Here is a 21022-nt window from a genome sequence, read left to right on the forward strand (position 1 = left end):
GGGGAATCCAGCATGACGTATGTTCATATGACCATTTTCCACATAACGCACACAGGCTGCGACTTTTCATGTCTCCTTTATGCTGAGCATGAACTTTTCTAAAGATTGGCAAAAAGTCCATCTAGCAAACTTTGTGGGGAGGTACAAACCTGAGGTAGATTTTAACAGCATTACTGACAGCAACAGGTTTGTAAGCTGGCTTTGATGTAACCAGGGCTTCAGAAACCCACTCTGCTCATGGCGAGTGAGATGCTTGCACAGAGGCCATTGTCAGTGCCTCTACCCAAGGCATAGGCTGGATGGCTTTTATTTGAACTACATGATTATAGGCTTCAAAACTTCATTCACATACAAGCAGGTACCTCCACTTTGGTAGTGGCAGGCCACTGTGTGGTTCCTGTAGCTATTAGGTTTGGCCAAAGTACAGGAGAGTGAAAACTGACCCGGCATGTTGGTGCTCAGTGCTGCTCCTAAAATCCCAGCCAATGTCTTTCCCAGTTAATCAGTCCTCAGGGAAGTGGAAGAGCTGACCATGGAGAAGATGACTTTAGGGGGAAGGGCTTGACACAGAAGCAAAGAAAAAGACAGGGAAGACAAATCTTCTGAATTGAAAATTGAAGGTGACTAGAAAGGGGGAAATCCCCAAAATACTTACTGTGTAGAATGTGAATGGATAAGTAATAGTAGCCCAGAAGAGTTGCAAATTTCTCTTAAGCTTTAACGTACAAATATGTTTTCTTTTGTGCCTTTGTGGTGACGTTTTGAGCTCTTACTGATGTTTTTCTAAATGTAGGTTACACATTACAAGCAATATCCACCTAACACAAGCAAAGTATATTCCTACTTTGAATGTCGTGAAAAGAAGACTGAAAATTCCAAATTAAGGAAAGTGAAATATGAAGAAACCGTTTTTTATGGCTTGCAATACATTCTGAATAAATACTTAAAAGGTAACAGTCTCAAATTCCAGTAAAATTTTACCTGTAAATAAATATCTTTATTTTTCTCAAGCCTCTAGTCTTATAGTTGAAAGGTTATCTTCATACGGTGTGGGCAGAGACATGCATAAGATCTTATTTATGTGATTCTGAAAATGAGATGTCCACCCTCTTAAAATGGTCTTGACTTCTTAATTCAGACACCTCTCTACTATGTTTATGCCAATACTTTATTAAAAATGAAGCAGTGTTCCTATCCCAACTTCAGTGGGCTAAATTGAAGTAAATGGAAATGGAGCAAGACTGTACATAGACTCACAAGAAGACAGAAGATTTGAGGGAAAATACACTTCGCATTTTGGACATAAACTTTAGTCACTATTTGCTGGTTTATTTACTGTGTAAACTAATAATGGTTTTAATTTCCCTTAAATTTTGGTTGTCATTTGGCTATGATCATTGAATACGGCAGCTGCGTGTGAAAGTGTTTTCAATATTGACAAGTTATTTAAGAGTAACATCTGGAAGATCCTTGGTGCCATTTAAAGTTTTGTTTGCTCTTTTGCATTATGTGCAAATATCACCTGTTCTGACCTGAATGCAAGTTGCTTTCTGCCAAGCTTTAGAAGGAAAACTCTAGTCATATAGCTTACATATCTTTGTCTTGATCCAGAATCCTGGATCTCTGCCAGTTGGTGAGACACAGGCACAGGCTGCCCAGAGAGGTGGTAGATGCCACATCCCTGGGTACACTCAAGGTCAGGTTGGACGGGGCTCCGAGCAATCTGATCTGGCTAAACGTGTCCCTGCTCACTGCAGGGGCTTGGGCTAGATGACCTTTAAAAGACCCTTCCAACCCAAACTGTTCTATGATTCTATGAATTCCACTGAAGATTGAAATTCCGCTATAGTCAAGACACTTGATAATCTTGTTTCTTTTCTCTTTAGCAATCTGACGGTTGTTCTCTCGCATTGCCAGTAGATGATTGGTCCTACAGCAATAGCAATGCTTATTCAAATCATGTGGTTAGTCTGTCAGTTCCTGTCGCAAGGTGGTCAATCAAAGACTGGTTGTACGGCCTCACCACAGGGGTTCTCCCTGGAGCAGTGTAGCTTAAGCTTTGTGCTAGTCTGGTTGGTGCGTGCCAGCATGCACAATCACCACATTCCTCTGGGAAAAGCACTGCTACCAAAACTCTTGACACATTTTTGACCATCGTAAAAGAGCAATAATCTTAAATTGTTCCTGAGTCACCTGAGAACCACAAGTGTATCTTATCCTGTTGGTTTCTTGAGCATCCTAATCTATATAATAAATGGAAGTAAAATTTGGTTTTAACACAGCTAGTATATTGCATTTGACATGTTCTCTGCATGTTTGTTGGAGGCAAAGTGACTTTTCTGTGTCTGAACCTTTTTGTTACTTATTTTATAAACTGATGAATATCATAAGTTTCTAAGCTTTCATCTGTTTCTGAAACCACAGGTAAAGTGGTGACCAAAGAGAAAATCAAGGAAGCCAAAGAGGTATATAGGGAGCATTTTCAAGATGATGTCTTCAACGAAAAGGGATGGAACTATATTCTGGAGGTAAAAATTTATGAAAATAGTATGAGATCATCATGAAGGATTTATGAATCAACTGTATAAATACAGCAGCCTCTTCTTTTAACCATGATAGTAAAGACTGAATAAATGGAGCTTTTTATGTTTGGTGTACAGGGAGTAGCAGCTGTCAAAGAATAATCATATAATTGTAATTCCTTGGAGAAAAGTAATTTTCCTCCTTTCAGATGCCAAATACAGCTTTGCAGGTAATAAGGATTTATGGCTGCCGTCAGCCAGCTAGTATAAGTGGGGGCTTGTTGGCAAGTCTCCATATGTAATATAATGCTTAGTGGTTGCTTGCATCATTTACATTGCTTTCTGTAACTAATCACAACCATTTTTATTCTAATGCGGAAAGCATTACAACTTCTTGTGTGTGTAAATGAACTATTTACAGAAATATACATATTTTTGTTCAATTGTTTCCTAAGTTTTTCAGATATGTTGAAGTTGAACTTTATTATGAAATACAAGGCTTGCACGCTTCTGACACACAAATACTTCCAAATTAAGTCTTTCCACAATTATCCTCTTTCCCTTTTGTTTAAAAAGGTGTCAGTCTTCAAGTAATTGCAAATGTCTCTTCTCTGTAAAGCAGCAGATTCAGACTAATAGCATTCATCAAAGCTGTTCTAATCACTGCAGATTAATTAAATGCTAAGTTTCATTGTGAGTTCTAACAAATGGGTGGTTTTGGTATTTGAAAATACAATTTTTAGTTCTTTGCATTTATTTTTCCCTGGATACCCTGACTGTATGTATTGTATGGTGGCATCTCCCTGTGAATATATCTGGTTGTCATCTTGCAACCAGGGTGGACCATAAGGTGTGCAAGAGAGAAGTGAATTTCAACTAAATGTTGCAAGTGGCAGCAAGGTAAATAAAACCACTGTTTTCTGAGAGGGAGTTACAGGGAGGTTTTTAAAGGACTTGCATCCATTTCAAATAACTACAGATGTGAATTCAGTCCATGTTTGTGTTTAAACTACATTACACGTTGTGAACAGCCTTCATCTGTATTTAAAGTAATCTTGATCCCTCTTTGGCTAGACTAAACACATTTTTAATGCTGCATGTCTGTCCACACCAAGTTTTAACGTGGTTTAATTAATTCTGTTCACGTTTTGGTTTAGTCAAAAGAAGCCTTTCCACATACCCCCTCTATACGTTTATTACTTGTTCAGGTTTTCTTGCTAAAATTGTGCATATATATAACAGATATGATTTCCACTTCTTGACCTGAGATGCTGATGGCTCTCAAACTGGAAGTGTATGTACCTTTTGGGTCTTTGTATACCATTATATGCGTACAGAGACCCTGCTTCTGCTCACTGAATTCCTGTATATATTCACATACCTACCACTGTTTGCTCTCTGGCTCTGTTTCCTAATGTGTAGTGTTAGCTAAAGTGGAGGGAACAATAGCTGTATAAGTGAAGTGCCAAAATGAATTTGAAATGTACACTCCTGAATTTGTACCAAGAGTAAATGAATGAGTAAATACTGACAGGGTGAAGGGGTGGAAGAGAGCACAAGGGGATGGTGTAAGGCTGGAAGTTGGCAGGAACTGATGATGAGTGATAGAGAATTGTGCAAGTTGATTCTACCCAAAAATTTTGAAAAGGGCTGTAATATAGTGCTATGGTATGACCATATTGCTTTTTTCCATGGACAAAATCAGCACCTATACCAACTTTGAAATCTGTTTGCTTTTTCTTTTAACTATGCTTTTGTCTTTATTGGATCACGAATAATTTATTTTGAGCCTTTTTGAAGGCTTCGTTGTCCTTTGTTAATCCAGAACAGACATCTCAAAGTCTGACAACTAAACCCTGTGTGGTATAGAAACACAATTTATAGAATCATAGAATAGTTTGGGCTGCAAAGGGACCTTTAGAGGTCATCTAGTCGAACCTCCCTGCAGTGAGCAGGGACATCTTCAGCTAGATCAGGTTGCTCAGAGCCCCGTCCAACCTGACCTTGAATGTTCCCAGGAGGGATGGGGCTTCTACCACCTCTCTGGGCAACCTGTGCCAGTGTTTCACCACCCCCATTGTAAAAAATGTCTTCCTTATATCTAGCCTAAATCTGCCCTCTTTCAGTTTGAAGACCATTACTCTTTGTCCTATTGCAGCAGGCCCTACTAAAAAGATTGCCCCCACCTTTCCTGCAGGCCCCCTTTAAGTACTGGAAGGCCACTATAAGGTCTCCCTGGAGCCTTCTCCAGGCTGAACAACCCCAACTCTCTTAGCCTGTCCTCACAGGGGAGGTGCTCCAGCCCCTGATCATCTTCATGGTCCTCCTCTGGACCTGCTCAAGCAAGTCCTTGTCTTTTTTTGTGCTGGGACCCCCAGAGCTGGACACAGCACTGCAGGTGGGGTCTCATGAGAGCAGAGTAGAGGGGCAGAATCACCTCCCTGGGCCTGATGGCCACGCTTCTTTTGATGCTTCAGCATATTACACTTTGAAAGAAACTTTTAAACTGTAGTGTAGAAGAGACTTCAGATGTGTTTTGGGCACTGTAGAATACATTTTGATGCTACTTATGAATCTGTGTAATTCCTCTGAATTGATGCAATTTTTGTTTGCTTTAAAGAATATCTGATGAGAAGCTTTCTGTCAAAAAAATTTAATATGGAAAGCATTTTAAGTATCAGTTTAGCTTGCAAAGCTGTTTCAGAAAGTTATTACAACTCTTTTAGAGTTGCTCTTTGCAACTTATTCTTTTTAAAAAGGCATATTTCATACAATGTTTAGTCCTTCAGGGATGAAAGACTGAATTTGACAAAAGAATGACACTTCAACATTAGATTTCATGTTTAGTGAATAACTGAGATGATAAAATACTCTTTAACATAGATATCAAATGAATACTGCTCTAATAAATTAACGAAGCATCTATACCAAGCAAAACTAGAGATTTTTTCTGAAGACCTAAGTAGTAGCTAAACTTTTTTAAGCTTACTTCATGTGAAAGCAGTGAAGAAAACTGAGTAGCAAGTATCTCTTATTCTGTGGGTAGAACTTCCGTATTTTTGTAGGATATTTAAGCCTTCCTGACTCAATTTGCACAAGGAATACGACTCATAACCATAATTTGGTTTGATAAAGAGACTGTCTTTTAGGTTACAAGATTTTCTTCCTTTTTTAATAAATGTGGAAATTTTTTTTTATTTATTTGGGCTGATAAGTGTGCAAACAGATGCCATTGTTTTTAAGGTTGAAAGAAATTAAGAAGGCGGCTTTATTAGCAAACACATAGCCTGACTCTTATCCATTGCAGTCAAATAAGAGAAGTAGGCCCTTATCTTTCCTGTTGTCTAACAGTATTAATGTTTCTTACCCAGAAATATGATGGTCATCTTCCTATAGAAATAAAGGCTGTTCCTGAGGGCTCTGTAATTCCCAGAGGAAATGTTCTTTTCACAGTAGAAAACACAGATCCAGAGTGCTACTGGCTCACAAATTGGATTGAGGTCAGTTTTGGAAAGTTAACATTTTTTTTCTAAGTAAATAAATGCACTTAAATTAAAGACTGAATCCCTTATTGGTTTAAGGGGAATCTCTGGCAGCTTTCATTTTCTGCTTTAAGTAAACCTGGATTCTTTTTTTAGTGCTCTTACACGGACCTTTTACCCCTACCTGGTAAGATGATATAATAATCTTCCAGGAAATTCACAACAGTGCTTTTATCCACAAGGAAAGGAGGATGGGGGGGAATTATATGTCTGTAGCTTGGGAGGGATAACTCCTGAGATGGTCAGTACCTGGCCTACCTTGTAAGGGTATTATAAGGCTAATTACTTCAGCCCTAAAGCAAACTGTTGGAGGCATCAGTACTTTCTGAATGGGCCATGAAAATAGACCTTTTCATGCCTGATTAAATGCCAAGTGGGGATTTTTAAGTCCTGAGCACCCATACATCTAATAATGTGATGGGTTTTGTTTTAGACTATTCTGGTGCAGTCATGGTATCCAATCACAGTGGCTACAAACTCTAGAGAGCAGAAAAAGATTTTGGCCAAATATTTGTTAGAGACTTCTGGCAGCTTAGAAGGACTGGAGTATAAACTGCATGACTTCGGCTACAGAGGAGTTTCTTCACAAGAGGTAATACTATGTGTCTAATAATTTAAGAAGCCTGGTTGTTCTTAACTATAAAGGATTTTAGCATGTATCGGTTAACAGTTGTGTCACTGTTCAGCAGTGAAATTGTGAATGCAGAAAGCACTGTGTTTGGACTTAGTGTGGAGGGAGGAGATCTGGGGCGGGGGGGGTATGTGGCTGAACTGTGAGCACTAGGAAGCTGCCTTTGCTGTGTAAATTTATGAACAGGGTATTGGTGAAATGGGAACTGAGTCAGTTTTGCTGTTACAAACTAGTGCTAGGCGGTGACTGAATTTAGGCTTCTATATTTGGAGTGGCAACTGAAAGTTGCATCTTTTTCAGACTGCAGGAATAGGAGCTTCAGCTCATTTGGTGAACTTCAAAGGAACAGACACTGTAGCAGGAATTGCATTAATTAAAAAGTACTATGGTACAAAAGATCCGGTTCCAGGATATTCTGTTCCAGCTGCTGAACACAGGTAAGATACTGGGCTATTAAAGCCTTTTTATAAATATAGCTTGACAAAATGTAATATTTTCTTATCCGTCTTTTTATCCAGAAATATTAAGCTGTTTCACTTACATCGTACAGTATTAGCCATGACTGATCCAGCTGTTGAGGCTGAAGTTCAATACTGCTGCCTCTCTACATTCTAGGGGCACAACAGTGGCATGGCTGTTCTTAACTATAAATGTGTTTTAAATGTTTTTAACTGTAACCTCCTTACCAGTGTCCAAGTATATTTGGATGATTCTTTTTAGAATGGACTTGAAAGCTCATAGGTTAATGTAGATAGTGAGGATTCACATTGTGAACTTTAAATTTTGTTTTAAACATAAAATCATAAAATGAAAAACCATGTGAATTGCAGTTCTGGACTCTTCCCAGAACATGCTCTCCCTCCAGAAGAGGCAGCTGCTCTAAAGCATCCCATCAGCATAACTAATTCAGCCAATGGTAAATCCTTGATATCGCACTAAGAATTGTGCATGGGTTTTTGAGAGTAAGGAACTCATCTGAAAGAGACATTTGAGATGAAGAGCTCTCATTTTTTATATCCAAGTCCTGTACAAGGTCAGGAGTGAATGCAAATCCTTGGATTTCACTTGCATGTCTGCGTACTGAAATGAGCAGCGTATAAAGGAAAAGGACAGTTGCTTGTTTTCTTATTGCGTACAAAAATCTAGTGCTTTTAAATAGTGATTATTTTCACTTAGGATTGCAAGACAGATAATGGAAAGGCTTATGTGAATAACCCTCATAGGGTAGTGACCGTCTTTAAAGGAACACTGCTTCATATAACTTTCTGGACCATTGCTGTAGTGCTGTTCTGGAACTCCTGCCTCATTAGTAGAAGTGACAAACTTTGTCTGAAATGTCTTCTCTTAGTTTAGGTTAACACTACAGTTAAATCAAAAAATGATGGCCCAAGCAGCTATAAAATTCTTTATAATGAAAACAAATGCATGGAATTGGAGAACAGTCATCTTTTGCACAGCATATTAAAGTGGTGGTATGAGAGCAGACACCTTAAACTGCCCTAGTTAAAAGTCTGCATTGCCAAATGCAGACTGCAGTCACCCTTTCCAAGTTAATACACAAAAAGTCTCATGCAAGAGACATGAGTTTTTCTAGGGTTGTTCTACTATTCTGCAGCCTCCAATGTGGGCTTGTGTTGTGTGGTGCTTGCCTCTGGCACGCCACCAGGATTGTCCTCGGACTGCCCTAACCTCCTTGAAACAAATTTTGCTTTGTCTCTTCACCACTGTGATCTGAGGCTTGTCCACACAGTAGTTAATGGTAGCATTTTATGGTAAAAATTCAATGCCCACTAGCTCTTACTGCACACCTATGCTTTGCATGAGATCATTTTTAAATGTCCCCATGCAACTTGCTAAAGTCAGTTATGTCAGCTGGTCTGTGACAGCCACGTACAGAACAGCTACTGCATATCAACTGGCATTCAATAACTTATTACCTCTCAGCAACTCTGTTTTATGTGCTTGCCTGTACCCTTGTACCAAGGGTAATGCCCCGAGGTTCCTGGAGAAGAATGTTTGTGTGAGTGAGCATAGTAGGTTTATATCACTATTAAAAAAGAAAGTAAATGGTGTTTTCTTCTAAGATTTTTCTAACATACAGTGCTAGTTCTCTACTTCCCATGTTGTAGTCTGAGGTTGCCAGAGCGGATGTTCCTTTCTTGCATCTGTAGTTCCCTAACTGTCTGAATCGGAGATTTAAAAGAGAAACTCTCTCACAAATGTTTAAAGAAAAAAAAAAAAACCATCACATTTGCGTGTCAAAGAAGTTTTGCATGTCAAGTGTTTGTCTGAGTTGTCAAAGATAAATCCAGGGTGCTGTTTATTTAGTAAAGAATTATTTTACTATCCGTGCAACACAGAGCTGATAAGCACCTAGTTTATGCTGTCTTGTAATCATATTGACTGTTGTTATCTTGAACTGTTGCTGATAGGAAGTACAGAATCTGTGATTTAACATGTAAATGCTGCTTTAATATGGGTTTTTCAATTGACTTTACAGTACCATAACAGCTTGGGGGAAAGATCATGAAAAAGATGCTTTTGAACACATAGTGACGCAGTTTTCTTCAGTGCCTGTATCTGTGGTTAGTGACAGCTACGACATTTACAATGCTTGTGAAAAAATATGGGGTGACGACTTAAGGCATATAATTGAAGCCCGAAGTCCAGAGGCACCACTTATTATTAGACCAGATTCTGGGAATCCCCTTGACACTGTTTTAAAGGTAATCCTTTCTTAAAGTTATTTGTATACAAGTTTGGGAAGGGCGATTGTTTGCGTTGTAATGATTGGTTAACAAACATAGGAAAGATAATGCTCTAACTTGGTATGCCTAGTGTATAGTTGATGCTGGATAATTTGGACCTATGAAAAATGTAAACGTTGACCTCATCACAGTATAGATATGGAAACTCTTTAGCAGTCTGAAGAGTTTAATCTTTTTCATCAAACCCATTCTTGCATAACATTCTTGAAGCTTTTACAACAGTTACCAGTTTTGCTGGTCTAATGGTGTTGGAATGATTCCATAAAGAGAAACTTTTATCACTTAATAACAAATAAAATGGCAAACAAATTGAGTATTAATAAATGCCAGGCCAATAAGACTTCTTACCACCAAGTTTAGGTATATGACATCCTGAATTAATGTAATTCACTGTTCTGTGGTACAAACACAAGTTTAGCAGTCTTCTCCCTTTTGTAAGACATGCATTTAAGTCAGTGGCACACAACCTCAGAGTTGAAAAATGCTTCTTGCCTCATAGCTTTTGAGAGACCATAATGATTGTTGCAGTTCTGTAATAAAAGCTGTTGATACCTCTGAATTTGAGTAGCTGTCACCACTGTTTTAATAAGAAAGTAGGGGCGATTTTAGTTATGTTGGTACTCTTATCAAATTAGATCCATACAGCTTTAACGTTTCCTTCCCCGCCTTTGGGACAAGTGACTTGTCACAAAAAAACTTTGAATGATCTTTATCAGAGCTGATAAGAAAAACGCCTAACTGAAGTGTTTCATTTTAATTGTTGGTGGCTAACAAAATTGTAGAAAACTGAAAGCCTCATCCACTATCTTAAGGGAAGTCAAAAGAAGAGCAGAATCTTCAGTTGACACATTCAATAGCAAAAACTCACAGCAACCAAAGAGAGAAAGGAGGGGAGCATGGTTCTGATTAGCTCTCGGGTACAAGTTCATAAAGGCCATATGGGCTGTGACTACTTTAATCTTAACAGCTTCCAGCACAATGGCTGGCACACTTTTTGTTTGTGTGCCTCTATGTGGATAGATTTAGAGCAGGATATGTGGGTATATTTATAGATTTTCCTTTTTTTGAGAGAGAGAGAGCATGACTCAAATGTGGAAATTGTATTTCTTTATTGGAATGGCAGATTTTTATTTTGACCTGTCTCCCTTCTCTTTTCAATAGGTCTTAGAGATCTTAGGGAAGAAGTTTCCCATTACAGAGAACTCAAAAGGCTACAAGTTGCTGCCACCGTATCTCAGAGTTATTCAAGGGGATGGTGTGGATATCAACACGTTGCAAGAGGTAGGAGATCCTGTTCATGTGTCAGGGTGACAGTGCCAATGTTGATATTTAATCCTGACTCTGTTGTGACTAGTCAGATGTTGCAGCAGAGACTGCTGACCCCACCCTGCCCTTCATTCCAGACACTGGCAGGATATCCTAATGCGTAAAACAAATTCATTAAAACTCCACGGGGAATTATTAAGATGCATTAAAAAAACCCAAAAGGCATTTCCTAATCCCCCTCTTGTAACGCTTCTCCTCCCACTGTCTCTCCTTTTGTTTGCTTTCATCCTGCTTGTCAAGTCTAATTCAGATCAAAATCTGGCAGTGTTTTGTCCTTTCATTGATATTTAAGGCACACTGCATGATTGCTGTGCTATAGCAATAGTAGTAATTAACTGCTTTGGCTCATCAGTTGTGTTCCATCTGAAGCGTGCTCGCACTCAAATATTGGAGGTGTAGTTTTGAAGGAGACTTTTTTTAAAAACAAGCGCAAGGGAGGCAATGTCATTGATTTGGCGACTAATGGAATAAAGATTGTTGAAAGCCCTGAAAAACATGTATAACAGATTAGACTAGTCTGAGTCAAAAATGCAATTTTATTGAGACAAAAATTGGTTATTTATTAGATGCTGCATGCTTGAAACTAGTTATAGATTCACCACTATTGACATGGTTACTAAGGTACAGACTGCAGTAACTACAGGTGATGAGGAGCATGTGAAAGGAGCAAGACTTGACTTTATCAGGTTTGTCCTAGATCATTCATCTTCAGCTGTATTAGAGTTCAAAACCAGAAATAAATTGGATAAATTTAAGATGAATTTTACTTGATTTTATTGATGCTTGTCTTAGCTTTCTAGATTCACACTTCCTTAGATTCTTCTTAACAAAGTTGACGGCTGCTTCTCAAAATTAGGAGAAAGAGAAACATCAGGCTTGGTTTTTAGTTAGTCTGAAACTGTGTGTCTAACATGGGCACATAACGTGAACCTCAATGACAGAACTCATATTTGTCACTCAGACAAATGCAGTCACACACTACAGTTTTATTCTTCCTCCAATAGCCTCTAAAGCAAACTATTTTACTTTATTTTTTTGTCCTATGTGGCTTTTTGATAATATACAACTGTGCTAATGTGCTTAACAAAGTATGAGAGGTTAATAGCTGGAGAGAAAGATACTAGGGCAACAGACTCTCAAAAAAAAAAAAAACCCCTGAAACTTCTGCTTGTTCTCAACAACAGTTTAACAGGACTGATGCTTGTGTTAGACAAAGTATGTGATGGCTGAGATTTTTGTGAATCATGATAGGAAAGAAACTGCACTATTAATTCTTTCTTGTAAGGAACTCAAAGGTTGCTTTCTATAAGTTATACTGGACGAAATTCAAGGATCCTCATTAGCATTGATTGTAATCAAAATATTAAAATTAGTATTTAAAATCTGTGCATTAGAGGAAAAAACACACTGCTCTCAAAGTTCTAAATAGAGCAGGAAAAATAATTCCAGCAGCTAATGGGAGAGGATAAGAGGCAGAAGGAGCAGTTCTTTGTTCAGATGATCTGCCTATTTACATATTTTCCTCATCAAACTGTAACTGATTATGAGGAAAGGTCTACCTGTAATATGTAGTAGAAGAGAGCTGAAGATCCACTTCCACAAGGCGTACAGAGCAGGCATAACTCACTGCTGCCTAGCTGCCGCCTTCTTGTCTCTTCCTGACTCTGTAGCCTTGCTGCGCACCTCACGCCAGCTTTAATCATTGAACTGCAGGTCATTAAAATAATTTAGCCCATGCATGTAGCAGCAAAGTAACTCAGCCAAAAGTGATAAATTTTGTGGTTTAGTGAATTAAATTGACCCCAAAAAGGGGCCAGAGCTCACCAGTGCAATACAGGAGAGAAAATAAGCTGTTTTGAGCTGTGAGAAGCAGGCAGGAAGGAAAGAAACCCTTCTCATTTGAGAGCAGCAAGTTATGTTGGAGCAAAAAGATCACAGTCTTGCAGCCTAACTTTAGTTATGTTTAAATTTCATGGATCTTTTATCCTCTTATGTCAGCAAAACCAAGGTTACCATGCTGACTTTTGAAAGACTGCGTAATAGCTTGCCTTTAAAAAAAAAAAAAAACCCAAAACAAAACCCCCCACAAAAAGCAAACAAATAAGCAAAAAACCCACCCCAAAACAAACCCAACCCTGAAGTGTAATTCATCCTTTTCAAAAAGGTGCTTACATGAACAAATATGAATGTATCATTGTGGCCATCTCTTCTTTTTTTTTTTTTTTTTTTTTTTTTTTTTTTTTTTTTCCCCCTTTTCTAGCGTATACAAGTGACTATGCTAATTAAGCCACATCAGTCTTAGATTCTAGGCATGATTTATTGTTACGAATCAGATGAAGGGAAATGGGTACAGCAGGAAAATCTAGAATGAGTAATGAATGATCAGTCTCATTTAACTATCCAAACTAGTTGAAACACAATATAGAAAACAACTCAGAGTATAAACTGGATTTTAAAATTCTTTGTTTTAATAGGGGATGCTGGTAGAACAGGTAAGGAACCTTTTCTGACTTTCTTCTAGTATTTTCACTTTTTAAAATCATCCCAATCTGCTAACTCCACAGTATACTACACTTTCAAAGGATTTTCTTTGAACATTCAATTTCCAGATGTCTTTAAATTTTTATGCAAAGAAAATCCTCTAATCTGGAGTCACAGTTGATATACTAATCATGCTCATAATGGTCAGAGGAAGCTAGTCAAAACCTTGGCACCTGAACTGTTCTCCCTGTATAGGTTTGAAACTGTGAGACAAGAAATTCTTCTGTGTTGTTTTCCTTCAAGGGAGGCTTCAGTTGTTTCAGACCTCCCCTTTTCTTCCCTGTTACTGCTGCTGTTTGCCACCTCTTCCCCATACCTAGAGAAGCTGTTATCTGGGCCTCTCCTGTGGGTCACTCGTAGTCAGAGCTGTCTTTCAATTTAGCCTCGATTTCCCTTCCCTTCCACCCCTCACCAGTCAAAGATCAGTCTGAGTAAGGAAATCCCTTGGGAGAGAGTAGAAAAGTGGAAGCCAGTTCTTCACCTGAGGTAGATGAGGAGTTGTGCCTGTGGCACGAGAGGAACAAACCATCTGTAAATGAGAGCAGGAACACTAGCTGAAAGGGGGTTCACATTTCTCCTTACCCAGGCAAGAAGGTTAAGCAGCCGTGGCCCAGCTACGCTATACTTATTCCAGCATCTGTTAACCTACAGGCGTCAGTGAACATGAAGTCTTAAGCATCATGTGCCTTGGCAGGACGTTGTTTATCCCAGGTCATTCATGCTACGTCTTGCAGGTGTGTTCAAGCAAGCTCAACGTCTGACCTGGTCTATAAAACTGGATGAGGAAAGGAGTAGAACACCAAGTTGGCTCAGGCTTGGTCAGTGTCTGGACTGAACTTGACCAGAGTCCAGGTGGAGTTTACCTACATTTGCCTTTTCAAAAGACAGTGTAGCTAAGCAGAATCTCTATCCAGGCCCAGTCAAGTCTGGTTTCTTACAGTATTGTTGGGCCTTATGCTTGAGAAGAAGATATTAAAAATCCCTTTTCTTACCCTTCCTTTGTCATCATCAGTTACTTCTGAGATGCTTAAGGGAGAATTCCATTCATTTCAACCCTTTATCCTCCCTGGGTACCCCTTTTGGCTGCCTCCAAGAGAACCTAATCACCTGGAAACATGGATTTCTTTTGTGCATAGTCACTGTCTGAAAGGATGTGATGGCTATTGCTAAGATCCACAGGACTGTCAGTATTGGGGGGGTATTTTTTCAGGATACAAAGTTTCCAAAGGGTTCCCTTAAGTGAAAGTCATGGTGGTAGGGCCCGAGATTTGTTTTGCTTGGCTTCTTGGATGAGACTGAATAAGCTGGTACCATTAGAATTCTGGAAACTTACTGATGGGATTTCTACTGGGGAAATCTCTGCTAAAAATGTAGTGGGAAGGTGTTCGGGGTATACCCTCAGAAGGTTATAGCTGTGCAGTCTGCCTCTCCTGTTGGCTGGCCTTTGTCAGGCATTCAGGCTTTGAGAGTATCTGTGAAGAGACAGTCTGCATGGGACTAAATAGGTAAACAAAATACTAATATACCCTTTTGTTTACATTAGTTAGCCATTTACCACTGTCTGGAACTGGAATTGTCCCCCCCTTTTTTTTTTTTTTTTTTTTCTTATGAAACTTTAATTTTGCCTTTGCTGTCCCTTACAGTGCCTTGACATCAGTAGCTCCTGAAACAGTCCTGTTCAGTGTTTCTCTGGCATTTCCTTTTGATGCAGGAGTCTGAGACTGCACAAAAGATTACCAGATTTCTGACAATGTTGATTTTTGAAACCTTGCACTGTTCCTCATAGATTACATCCTTCCGTTCTGCTTCTCACCTTTGTTGTTTTCTGGATGGATGGGATTTTGCCATTTTGCCCACTCCGAAGTTTTCTCACCCACTTTTGTTAGTAAAATGGTTAGGAGTTCAAACACTCTTATTGGAGCTATAACCATCATTTCAGGCTGTCATTAGTGCAACAGGTCAGGGAAGCAAATCTTGGCCATGTTATGAGCATGACAAAACTAGCACTCATTTCTCCAGGCTAGAGGATGTCATATTTGTCTGGATAGAATGAGGGTGGGGGGAAATGATATAGTAAGTTTTAACTTGACTGTTGATAGCAGTGCAGTTCACATTGATCTGTATCTGCCTGAGAAGGTGGCAAAGCAAACTTTTTGAGCAGCTCTGTGTATTTCCATTTCCTTCGAAATTGCTAATCTAATTCTAGTCAATGTGATTTTCAGGAGAACTGCTCTGCTGAAGTCATTGGTCCAAGTGGGTAATAACTTTCTGCAGTTGATAAGCAAGATGACTGCTTTGTTTCAGGATACATGCTACGCTTTGAGGTCTTCCCATAATTCTGAGAAATTGGAAGGCTCCGAAATACTCCCATGAACTCTTATTTTCTTCAGAGCTCTGATTGTCTGGGTATTGCATTACTATGCTACCCTAGTTTGGAAAATACATAGGCCGGCATAGTAATAGTTTTACAGCAAAAACTTCCTATAATTATACCATGCTGGAATCGCAAATAAAAATGCAAACAGTGTGCCAAGTGTTGACAGAATTGTTATGTGCATCTCCTGGAAACTGAATGTTACTTGGCTTAATTGTCTGTAAAAGCATCTTGTTTAAGTAGTATAATATTTTTACGGAAAAATGGCATGGCCTAAAAGTATGCTCCACCATAACTTTCTTTTTCTTATTAGATTGTGGAGGGGATGAAGAAGAATAAATGGAGTATTGAGAATATTGCATTTGGATCTGGTGGAGCTTTGTTGCAGAAACTAACCAGAGATCTCTTAAACTGTTCCTTCAAATGTAGTTACGTGGTGACCAACGGTCTCGGGGTATGTCTTTGTACAACTTCTACCATTATGTTTTCAATAGAGGCCTCCCCACCTGAAAACTTGTTTGACGGTTCCTGTTACGTTATCACCATCTGCATTATGTTCACAAACCCCACAAAGCCCTTTTCTTTTAAAAAAAATATTCTTTTCATTTTAGGTAAATGTCTTTAAGGATCCAGTTGCTGATCCGAACAAAAGGTCAAAGAAAGGACGACTGTCGTTGCACAGGACACCAGCTGGAGATTATGTAACGCTTGAAGAAGGCAAGGGAGATCTTGAAGAGTATGGACAGGTATGAATTTCTATTCTTCATTCAAAAATAGTTTGAGAAAAAGCAGGTTATAACTAAATTTCAGAATTTAATTTTGATTGTCTTTTTGTTCATCTCCCGCCTTACTACCTCAGAAGTGTCCCCGGTGCCAAATTCAGAATGTACAATTAGAGATCTTTCTCTTTTGTTTGTCTTCAGAAACAAGAGAACATTGCTTCTTTTTCCCAAAACTACTGTCTCAGTGTTGCAAAATATATGCTAGCCAAGAAGTTTTGTATGGGCTATATTGCACAATTTGAGTAGTGACCTGAGTGGGAGGTGGGAGAGGGAGAGACATAAGTAAAACTTGTTTCTACTTCCCCACTGAGATTTTTAAATAGTTCCTTTGGATGATAATGCTCTGTATGTGTAGTAGTTGCCCAGTTTTCGAAGACGTAAATTTAAACCAGGAATTCGATTACCCTCTTAATTCTTTACAACTGCAAAATGAAATGCTATTTCAGTAAACAAGCACAAACTTTATTCCAGTCTCAGGCTTTTGGTTTGATCTCTCTTACATTTTCAGTGTGCAAACAATGAAATCTTTAACTGCATGTCGAGTCTTCCTGAATTATGAGGACTGAAAATAAGTTATCAAATTGCACTTCACCCTTTAGAAGCTGGAAATTTCTTGAGTTTTCTGGTATACAGAAGTATGTTTCTGTGCTACTAGGCAGAGGGGTGCTGATAGGCATGCTGTTTTATGCAACAGTAAGCACAAAACTGAGATCTCTCTGAGAAATTTCAAGATAGAAAATAAACTGAGTTACATGTACTGTAGATAATGTGCTCTGGATGCAAGGATTTAAGAAAAAAAACTTTCGAAGTTATATACATCTGTGTGTGTGTGTTTGTACTGAACATTCAGAGAGAAGAACCTAATGATGAGAAATCTCTTCAAAACAAATCATGAGACTTTGACTCTGAAATTAGGCAATATATCGTTCCTTCATTTTTTTGGCAGGTGAAAAAAATCAATAAAAAATTTTTCCTGGGCTATTAGAGAGGGTTGTTTGTGTGGTACAGGTTCTGGGGCTCCCTGGGAAATGACAGGGAAATGTACTCTTTTGTGGGCCCATTTCCCTAAAGCCACAGGTCCTCGCAGTAGGTCATCAAGCGTAGTGACCACTCAACGTTGCTTTTGTGCTAACTTTTCCACACAAATCTGCGCTTACTGCTTTTTCAGCGTGCTGTTTGCAAGCACTTTTTGATTGGTTTACAAAATATATGTGCAAAGGAGACTGTGAAGAAAGGGGGGGGGGGTGGTGTTAATTTTTTTTTTCATAGTTGCTCTAGAAGAAATAAAGATTTCATTTAAACCTCTGTAATTTAATTGTACTTAATTGGTTGCATGTTGCCTTTCTTACTAGCTGCTCTAGCAAGGTATATTTAGTGGGTGTGTATTTGGCTTTGGCCAGCTGTGCACAACTTGCTTTAGGGACTGCTCAGCACAGAGCTTCTGTGTGTGCACAGGATGGCCTAAATCCTTTCACCATAAGTGAAAAGTGTCAGAAGAAGATGTAAAGATTCCAGTATCTTGACAGCCTAAAGCTGTTACCAGGCTTGATTTGGGTGCTCACTTTTGGGTTTGTGTAACCTACATTGTTGGTTCATTTGCCAAATCACTCTTGCTAAAACACTGGTGTTTCTTGCAGGATCTCCTTCATACAGTATTTAAGAATGGAAAGGTAACGAAGTCATATTCATTTGATGAAGTAAGACAAAATGCCAGGCTGAAGAGCAGTGAACTAGAAATGGCGTCTCACTAAGTTTCATTCCATGTCTCTGTATGTGTGTGTGTAACAAGTACGTACTGCATAGTTACTGGGTTTATTGTACAGATTTGTGTGTTTGTGTTTTATGACATTGTAGCCAAATTATTTGTTGGTTTATGGACATACTGCCCTATCTTTTGCCAGTCTTTAGAAAAGATGAAAACAGGAAATGGTACTTACATTGTAAAACATATTTAATGCTAAAGTGTGCTTTTTAGGGCCCTTTGCCAGTAGTGATTCAATCTGGTATTGATCTTTTCACAAATGAGACAGAGCTGAGAAACTTTTTTATATATAACAGAATATCACAAAATGGATTTACATAAAATTGTCATGATTGCTTTATGTTTATATTTAACTTGTATTTTTGTACAAACAAGATTGTGTAAAATATATTTAAAGTTTCAATAATTAAGTCTTTCCAACTTTTCATGATTTTTATGAGCACAGACTTTCAAGATAATATTTGGGGGGAGGGGGGAATCCATCACCTTTTGTCCATTAATCAGCAAATAAAACATGGCCTTAAAAGTTTGTTGTTACTTTGTACCATTTGACGACTAAATCGGGACTCGTATCTCCTTAAGATCCCATAGAGTTGCTGACCTCACTGTTTCTTGTAGTTGTCTGTATTAGTAAATCTGCATTAAAGAAAATTATTGTTCTTACTAGAAGGTTTAGGTACTACAGACCTTGCTGGAACGGTAAGGTGTGTAAATGAAATGCCAAATTTGAAAGGGTTCTCTACTGCAACTTAACTTGCCAAGTCTATCCTACTTGGCATATGCACCTCAATATTTTAAGAGTAAAGTTTTTAAGAGATTTCCTCTTCCACTATAGAATATATGTGTAAAATACTGAAATATGGAAGCGGTGTATTTTAAAGTAATTACACTTCTGGGTTTATTTTTCATATACTGTAAGTGACATGACTTTAAAGCAAAATACTGGACTGGGTAGTGCACTTTTTTACTTTTTTTGTATTTTTTTCATTGATTTGCCTTTTGTCAGACTGGATGTTAAATTGTAAAAATGTTTAACTATTTTTGTTAACAACTTTAATAAAACTTTATGCTAGCCAAACTCCTACATGAATGGCAGACCTGTTTCCCCTTCTCGCCCCCACTCATTGGGGTGAGGAGGGACTTTTATTTTGCAGAGGGTAGCTGTAAAACAGTGTTTGAGAGATACTTTTGAACTGTCTGCACTTGATTGTATTTGCTCTCTGCCTGTGCTTGGTTTGAATATCTGCTGGAAAACAAAACTGTTGAGGATTTTATTTGAGGAAGCTACGTAGTAACCTCTGAAATGTTTGACAGTACTGTAGGATGGCTCTCGCTAGAAAAGTACCTCCGTTACTTAAAAACAAAACAAAAACAGCAAAAGTAAACAGCTCCTGTGTTATGCTGGTGATCAGCTATCTGCCAATGGCTTATATAACGATGTAATTAATTGTTCTAATTAGTAAATGATGTTATAGAAGAATGTTGGGGGTCCTCTAAAATAATGTAAGCCTACAAAATTTTATAAAACGTGCTTTTAAAGGAGGATTGAAAAGCCATACTTCGTTGTTCTTACTCTCTTGCCGGAAAGGGCCACATCAAACCACCCATAATATTTCCAGGGTTTGTGGTTAAGACGTTTATGCCCAGTCTCAATAGTTCTTGTTAATAAAAACTTGTTTTCCACTTGTAGTGTACGTAATTATACATTTAAGTGATGTATTGTTTCAAAAGTAGTGCTTTAGTAAGACTCTAAATGCTAACCTTTCACACAGAGGAACTGCCTTCCCTTTGCTATTAATGATATTGTTTGTATTTGGCCAGGAAAGATTTTTAAATCTGGACCTAGGATCAGTAGCAGGTAAACAGTACAGAGCCTATTTCACTCCTCCACATGTGTACTAGGGAATTTTATCATGTATGGTTTAAAAAAGTAAATGCTGCTTTCATTCTGTACCAATAAAAATTTTGATAACTATTGAGTACCCATAACTGATATTTTTGTACTTGAGAACTGAGGATATACTGTGGAAGCACTGTTTTCTTGTATACCATTAAATACATTAGTAATTGTTCAGTATTGTCTAAAACTTTTAGCTGCTTAGTTGGAGACTTGAAGAAAATTGTCTACTTGTGCATGTCACTTTCAGAAAGTTGTCACGTCACTCATTTTATTAAATGTTAATATCTTACAAAAAAAAAAAAAAAGAAAAAGAGAAACACCTGGTGCTATTCAGACCTGACTACATGTGCGTCTGTTTGGTGGTTTGACATTCTGGGCATCAAGGGGTTGACAAAAATTACTGCAGTGCTTGAACCATACAGTATCCTGATTCGTCCACATGAAAGCAAACAGCATGTTTAAGTTTGCTTTAAATTACTAGATTTGTAGTCACTGATATATTTTAATTGCCCCCATTTCATAATATAATACAGTATTTGTATTTAAAAATAGGAATTGGGAGTTTTGTGTTTAATACTCTTAATTTGTAACCATATTTAGCATAAGAAATGGATTTTATAAGATTTTTTTTTTTTTTCTTCGGCTGCATGATTACAAAAAGATGCTTTTGAAAGACTTTTGGTACTTTGAAAGATCTGAGGAGAGAACAGAAGAGTACTTAACTGTTTGGTTTGCCAAAATCAAAACAAAGCTTAAACAGTTTTTTCTTATAGGTTTTTACATTCCTTCTTAACCTGTTTAGTGAAGAATAAATATTCCTCACTTAAATCCTCTGTTAAAGTAATTTTAATGTACTTGACATCAAATACCGGTA

At 38.1% G+C, this 21022-nt stretch overlaps 1 protein-coding gene across 3 annotated transcripts in view; it reads left to right on the forward strand.

Moving 5' to 3' along the window:
• The window catches only part of NAMPT (nicotinamide phosphoribosyltransferase), a 30562-nt gene extending 10631 nt beyond the window's left edge, over positions 1-19931 (forward strand). The window contains exons 2-12 of one of the 3 annotated variants that reach the window (XM_086474169.1): positions 794-950; positions 2425-2528; positions 5894-6022; positions 6498-6656; positions 6996-7132; positions 9196-9421; positions 10625-10744; positions 13264-13281; positions 16018-16158; positions 16316-16450; positions 18124-19931. In XM_086474169.1, the coding sequence (XP_086330295.1) occupies positions 794-950; positions 2425-2528; positions 5894-6022; positions 6498-6656; positions 6996-7132; positions 9196-9421; positions 10625-10744; positions 13264-13281; positions 16018-16158; positions 16316-16450; positions 18124-18237 (1440 nt within the window). In that variant the 3' untranslated portion in view covers positions 18238-19931. The remainder of the gene's footprint in view (positions 1-793; positions 951-2424; positions 2529-5893; positions 6023-6497; positions 6657-6995; positions 7133-9195; positions 9422-10624; positions 10745-13263; positions 13282-16017; positions 16159-16315; positions 16451-18123) is intronic. The other 2 variants (XM_086474160.1, XM_086474177.1) reach the window with 2 other exon arrangements.
• Positions 19932-21022: the final 1091 nt, after the last annotated feature.

This window comes from Leptosomus discolor, chromosome 1 (genome assembly GCF_034619465.1).
Source record: "Leptosomus discolor isolate bLepDis1 chromosome 1, bLepDis1.hap2, whole genome shotgun sequence".
Lineage (NCBI taxonomy): Eukaryota > Metazoa > Chordata > Aves > Leptosomiformes > Leptosomidae > Leptosomus > Leptosomus discolor.